Raw genomic sequence first — 7,088 nt, 5'->3', positions numbered from 1 at the left:
TTCATCTATTTTAAATATGCTTTTTATCTTCGTGTATTATTTAGTGAATAGTGTGTTTTCTGTATGAAGCACAGGAAGACACAATTTAAATCAAGAAGGACTCCTATGTATATAATACACTAGGTAGCTTGCGAATGGAAAGTCTGCTGTTAGTTGGGCAACTTTTGCAATTTTTATTTAATATATCTTTATTGGCACAGCTAATTTTTAATTTATTAAAAGTCTTGTATAGAATGCAGTCAGACATCGGTACTGAAATAATTTTACCCTCTGCAGTACAATTAATTTCATGTGACCCTTTTTTCTGTGCCATCGTTGGGAGCAATTTTGAGGCACTGCAGTGAGGAATTTGCCTGATTTTTACCTTGTTCTTGCCTTTAGGTATCATTTTTTTCTAGCCTCATGAATCAACGAACTACATTTTCCTCCTCCTCACAGACATTTATAACCAGGTCTTGCTCTTTCTATTGTATATTTGTATTCTGTCCGAAATCTGCTTGTTTACATTTTGCAAATATTATGTGCTTTTTAGAAATAACTGAGTGAACTGGCAGTTCACAATTTGAATACGGAGCTTGGTGTATGTAGTCCCCTAAACTGTTCAGAAAAAATCTGTTTAACTCCATATAATTTAGACCTTCATTTTCTGTATCGGGTTATGAAAGTTGTCTACAGAACGTGCTCATACAGGTCTTTTCTTACACAAGCATATGTGTAGTGTGTAGTATTTTTTGCAAGGACTTTTACTGATTTATAATTGCATCCACACTTAGTTTATGCCATTGCAGTTACTTAACTTCAGAGCATATATTAAACAGGGAGGTGTCACCTTCCTTGAAGCTTTCATGAATGTGACCAGTGTATTCCTGTTCCATAATGGGGAGTGAACCGTTGAACTCCAGAACGTAGTCCAAAGGTGCATTTGTAGGTCGCACTTCAAAAGTGTACCAAGAGACTATTGCAAATAAATAAGATTGAGATTTGAAATCAGAATGAACACCGTTGTTGTAACACTGAATGAATTAAATTTAGATCAGAGCGATGAAAAAGCTGTCTCAATGTCATGGTGTCTTTCCTTAAGCAAAGTGTCAACATTTTTATTTTTACTTGTTTTGACACAGCTCTATTAATTTAATTAGGCCTAACTTGTCAGAAGTCTTTTTTTAAAAAGAAGCAATTCCATTGTACCTTTTATTTCTTAAGATGCAGTTGTTGGGGAGTATGTTCTGTTGTTACAAAAGATGGGTTTCATAGTCGCTTAACCAGGAATGCTTCTCTGACCAAAGAAAAGAAACACAAAAATATGGCTTGAAAGTCCAAATGGCAGTTTTTTGATTCAGGGTAGAGGGTTAAAAACAGCTGTCCCCAGGATCCCGCAATAAATTTGCTCACTGTTCAGACGTCTACAGTATTTGAGACTGTCATTGTGTTTTTCACATTTTTTAAATACGTTTGTATTAGCATTAATATATCTGCGTTGCTTTGTTTTTTTTCCAGATATGGACGTGTTGAAAGTGTCAAAATACTCCCTAAAAGGGGGTCAGAAGGTGGAGTGGCAGCGTTTGTGGATTTTGTGGACATCAAAAGTGCGCAGAAGGCACACAACTCTGTCAACAAAATGGGAGATAGAGACCTACGGACGGATTATAATGAACCAGGAACCATTCCGAGTGCAGCTCGGGGATTGGATGATACAGTTTCCATAGCGTCTCGTAGTAGAGAGGTTTCTGGGTTCAGAGGAGGTGGTGGGGGACCGACTTATGGCCCCCCACCATCACTTCATGCACGGGAAGGACGTTATGAGCGGAGACTTGATGGGTAAGTTCCAAGGTTTCTCTAGGCAGGTATTTTGTATTTGATATGGTGAGAAACACAAACTCAAATATAGGGCCCCCAGATGGATTTAAAATTTTGGGAATTATCTATGTTTCCTATTTTGGGTTGGAAACGGAAGTGATTTCTATCCCAATGGCTGGTATCTTGTGGATCCGTAGAGGATGTTTTCTGCAGCTGGTTGGATATCTACACTTGAAATAAGATGGTCGTAAGATGGAAGATTTCCTGTGGCCAGCTTCGATATTGGAGTTATTCTTTTAGAAGTAATGATTCCATTTCTTGGATAATACTAAGGCCTTATTTGGATGTATCCATACTACCAGATGGAGCTATATTGCCGCAGCACGTTTGAAGTTTGGTATGGAGTACCTCGGAATACTAGAACCTAGGATTCTTTGAAAGCTTGATGCCTAGTTCTCAGTTTTCACTATATACGGTTTATGTATATTAATTGGATTGTCACCAAAAATTTTCTAGTAGACTGTAGTGATGCACTGTCTTGGATTCTACAAACAACAGTTAGCCATGGAAATAAGCACTGGATGGAGAAGAGAGAAGGCAGCTTTTGATGTTTCCATTTTGGATCTACATCATTTCCAAGTGATTTGGATTATTCTTCCTGATGGTATTGGCAAAAAAGAGATGGTGGACTTTACTAAATTTTGGAAATTATAGTAATTTTAAATGTGCTGGAATAAGAACTACTGCTTTGAATTTATTGGATGGTATACAGTCAAGACATCAATAGCCAAAGGGAGTGGATTACTATCTAGCTTTTTAAAAGCCCTTTGCTACTCCAGAGTTAAAGGTACTTTAGTTTTAAGGACATGGCACCAATTACCAGTTTGTGGATACGTCAATCAAAATTGACTGGGCTGGATGGTTACAAAAGTGGATAGAGGATGCCGGCTGTCCAGCAGCGATGCATTCCGTCATGCATCGGGGTTTACTTCTACCAGCTGCTTGATTCAGACATAGGGCTGGAAATTAAAATAATGGATGTATTTAAGTGCCTACTCACTCAAGAACGAAGTCTGGGGGTTTCAGAGTTATGGTTTCAGTCTGGGACTACTTCCTTCCAGTGGAATTTTTTTTTTATCTTGTCACTAAGATTTTTTTCTTGTGGTTCATCTAAAATATCATTTGACACCCTTGCCCATTAAGAAGGTGGATTACCCCTATAAGAGGGGCCAAAATTGGGGAAGTTATGTTCACAATTCTCTCCCTAGATTTAATTGGGAATATAGGTCGTGTTTCCACACTTGGAAAAGGTTGGTATGTCCTGCCCTGTGTATATTAGACCCTCTCCTAACCCAAGTCAAACCCTCTCTTTCCACTAACTCCAGTAGTACTTAGTACTAATAGATAAATCAAAAAAGCACTGTAGCCATTAGATTTTCAGCTCTGCTAGCTCCTGTGTCTGTCTTCTGTGTCCTTTTCATGGATAAGGACTTTGTTCTTTTATGTCAGCTATAGCAGTAACCTTCTAGAAATAATGCTTCTTCTGTTACTTCATTAAATCAGCTTTCACTGATTAACATTTGATAGGGTGCTAAATGCAATCATTTATAAAATTGTTGATCTTGTTCCTTCAAAAGGGGGGAAAAAAGAAACACTCTTATTTGCTAGACCTTGAAATATCTTTCTAAATGCCATTGTTACAAATAACAGATAACAGAGTAGACGGCTATGCAGCGAATTTTAAGTAGGAAAGAAGTTATTGGAATTTTATTTTACATTTTGTTACACTGGCTGGCTTCCTTAAAGAGAATTGAGAGGAAAAATACAGACTAGGCAGATTACTGGTATGAAACCTTAAATTGAGCCACAGTGTAATAGTTAGAGGGTGGATATAGCTGAGGATTAGGGGCCCAGCATGTCTCTGGGCTCATTTGTAGTTGCTGAGGCAGTTTTTTGGGGTATTCATCAAAGATGGTTCCAGTCCTATCCTCTTCAATTTGGAAAAAAAAAATTTAAAATATTTCCACCACTTTTAATAGAAAAAAACAGCAGATGAGGAGGAACTGTGGAGTGAATTGAGTTATTAGGGGCTAGGGAAGTGAAGTGGTTGATAATTAATTGGCTCTCCAGGAAAAAAAAATCTGTAAGAATGCAGAGGTACATGTTAAAACATTCTTCAGAAAATCAATAATTAAAATTTGAAATGAACATGTTATTGACACTGGCATTTTTCTAATTATGCAAGTATTTTTTTCAAACACTCAACATTTTTTTCTTGATCTTTCATTTTTTAGACATATCTTCAAGAGATGCCATCCTGGTATCTGTCTAAATTAGAATACTAAACTATTTACAGCGTTCTCTTGACTTCATCTTTCAATTTTGCTATACCCTTATTTGAAAGAGCACACTAACATTCTTAAAACACCAAACTTTTCTTTAGTTACATGCAAACGTTTTTCAATATTGAGAAACAGAATAAGCCTTAGCTACTCTAAATCAGCATGTTTCAGTGGCACAGGGAGGATAAAATCCTCTGATTGCAATTACAAATGAAACAGTCCCAGCAATTAAACATGGACAGAAAAGTTAATTTATACCTCTTCATGTAGGTTTTGGGGAACTGTGTTCTCTTTGATAGTTACTGATATTTGCAAATTAAATATTCTGATATTAGCGTTTAGAATATTTTCTTAAGAGGAGCCATATACCCAGGAATTTGGGTATAGAAACTCATTGTAAAGAGGGTGGGAACAGTTTACAGAAAAGTTAATTTTCTAGGCTTCTCTATGGGTGATGATAACCCCTTTTGAAAGCAGCTTCTTTCTTCTGGGTCATGCTTTGCATTGAGGCTTTCATGGCTATAGCCAAATTTGTGATGTATTCTTTCTGGAGAAGGATAATTCTAAAATGGAAAATAAATGTACATATTCACAAACAAATTTCTTAAAAACTTAGATCAAGGCTGCATTAAAAAAAATTAATGCTGTTACTTAAAAGCCTGAGGATTTTTTTGTTCATTGAACTTAAACAAGTTGAACAAAGTTTCCACGCTGGAATGGGACAAATCAGTGTATTTTGCTATGCATTGCACTGGTCATGAAAGCCCAATAATTAAAACAAAATGATTGCTCAGCTTTATTGTATATAAATATAATTTTGGATTAAAGTAAACGTTTAAGCTGGTCAATGTTTGCTTAATAAGTTATTTCTGTTTAGTGGAAAACAGTTTAAAAAATAAAGTCAGTGCTGAAGTGAATGTTTGCATGATTTGCTTTTAGTTGTGCTTGCCATTTTCTGATTGATTAAATATTTTTCCCCCCTCCTAAATGCAGGGCTTCAGATAACAGGGAGCGTGCTTATGAACATAGTGCCTATGGACACCATGAACGGGGGACGGGAGGATTTGATCGGACAAGACATTACGATCAGGATTACTATAGAGATCCTCGAGAGCGGACTTTACAACATGGGCTCTATTATACTTCTCGGAGTCGAAGTCCAAACCGTTTTGACGCTCATGACCCCCGTTACGAACCTAGGGCCCGGGAGCAGTTTACATTGCCCAGTGTGGTACACAGGGATATCTACAGGGATGATATTACGCGGGAGGTACGAGGCAGAAGGCCAGAACGGAATTACCAGCACAGCAGGAGTCGGTCACCACATTCGTCCCAATCTAGGACCCAGTCTCCTCAGAGATTGGCTAGCCAAGCATCTAGACCCACAAGGTCCCCTAGCGGCAGCGGTTCTAGGAGTAGATCTTCAAGTAGCGATTCAATCAGCAGCAGCAGTAGTACCAGCAGTGACAGGTAGGTCACTTTTGGTTATGACAAATGTGTTGGTAAATGAAACCAAGCAGTGGTCGTGAAGATAATCACCACAGTACAGTCCTTTTTTCTGGATGGCATCTGTAGTAAGTAAAAATGAAGAAATGGAACCTCAGAATGTGGTTGCTGAATAACTAATGTGTAGTAATGGATGGGACGCCGCTGCAAATCGCTCTGAATTTTGTTGCATAACTGCAAAAGTAAGCAAGCGTGAAATATTCTAAGGATGCTGCGGCACAAAAGAGAACTGTTCGTTTAATTAGACAAGTGGTGGTGTCGTCGCAATAACGAATGATTCTGTAGTGTGCAAGTCAATCTTCTGTAACATGTTGAATAACAGTAATTAAAAATCTTACAAACAAGACTTCACTAAAACCCTCTGCTACTACTGTGTTGAGAAATGGGGATAGACCATTAGTTTTAGTTATTCAGATTATGCATAAGCAAATTATTGAGGTTCCACTGTATTTTTAAAGAACACCTGATTTTAAGTGTCTATATGAGAGAGCAAATATCCTGTCCAGCTTCCTTGAAAAATAAGGTAAAATCTCTGATATTTGGAAGATGTATATTGTCAGCTCTTTCACATTTCTTTACAGTATAATCCTAGAATTCTAAGAATAGGAAAAAAATCTGATTATTCAACACCTAGTAACATGGTGGTATTATTAGCTACATGATTGCTTCAGGATTTCCGCTATTTTAGTATTGAAGTGTAAACTGCAAGTGGTCCAAAATAGAAAAATAAAATCAAACGTACCAAAGAGCTGCATTTCTCCCAATGGACTGAAATATCCTATTAAGCTTTTTTCCGGATTTTCACCTTCTTCAGTTGTGATAAACATTGTAAGTAGGTTTGCAGACTGAGAGCCAACAGAAAAGTAATGGTGGTAACTCAGACTGCATCTGATCTGTTTGGTGAGGAGCTCAGTTGCTGAACAAGTCGGGCAGGTTTTAGAAGTTGAAAACATTGCTGTGGCTAACTAATTGCTTTCTAAAATGAAAAGTATTGAAATACTTCATGTTTAAGGAAACCAGTGCCAAACTGCAATATTAGTTTAATGGCTTATTTAGCTCTTTGAACAAAATTTTACAGCTGGTAACTGAGTTGTAGCTAAATAATTATTCTCGTCAAATTAACATCTTAAAATCAGGCCAAATAGGTAAGTGGGTTGATTTTGGAGGACCCTGAAAATGTGGAGTTAAAAATGGGTTTTGCCCTTTGGGTATTTGTGTGATGGCATTTCAGTTACTTATGTTCAATGCGTACTCTGCTAGTTCGACCTTTAGAAATTCAGGTCCTGATTAGGTGGGAAGACTGTAATGTCTGGAGAAGCAGCAATGGGCACATTGTAGGAACAGTTGAGAAAGGACGTTATCTGGGCTGTTTCTAAGAATCTTTGAATCTGTTTGTTTTAATACCTGTCTTTCAAGGGCAAGGCAACATTTTGGGTGAAGGAA

General features: G+C 37.4%; 1 protein-coding gene across 4 annotated transcripts in view; it reads left to right on the top strand.

Annotated features, from left to right (window-relative positions):
- Positions 1-7,088, top strand: part of SPEN (spen family transcriptional repressor) — a 98,942-nt gene that overhangs the window by 37,810 nt on the left and 54,044 nt on the right. For all 4 annotated transcript variants that reach the window (XM_019511985.1, XM_019511983.1, XM_019511984.1 and 1 more), the window contains exons 2-3: positions 1,498-1,818; positions 5,133-5,609. In XM_019511985.1, coding sequence (XP_019367530.1) covers positions 1,498-1,818; positions 5,133-5,609 — 798 coding nt within the window. The remainder of the gene's footprint in view (positions 1-1,497; positions 1,819-5,132; positions 5,610-7,088) is intronic.

The sequence above is a fragment of the Gavialis gangeticus genome, unplaced genomic scaffold, assembly GCF_001723915.1.
Source record: "Gavialis gangeticus isolate Ggan-Ray unplaced genomic scaffold, GavGan_comp1, whole genome shotgun sequence".
NCBI lineage: Eukaryota > Metazoa > Chordata > Crocodylia > Gavialidae > Gavialis > Gavialis gangeticus.
Note: the sequence above shows the minus strand (reverse complement) of the source record. Positions and strands in the feature narration are given on the sequence as shown.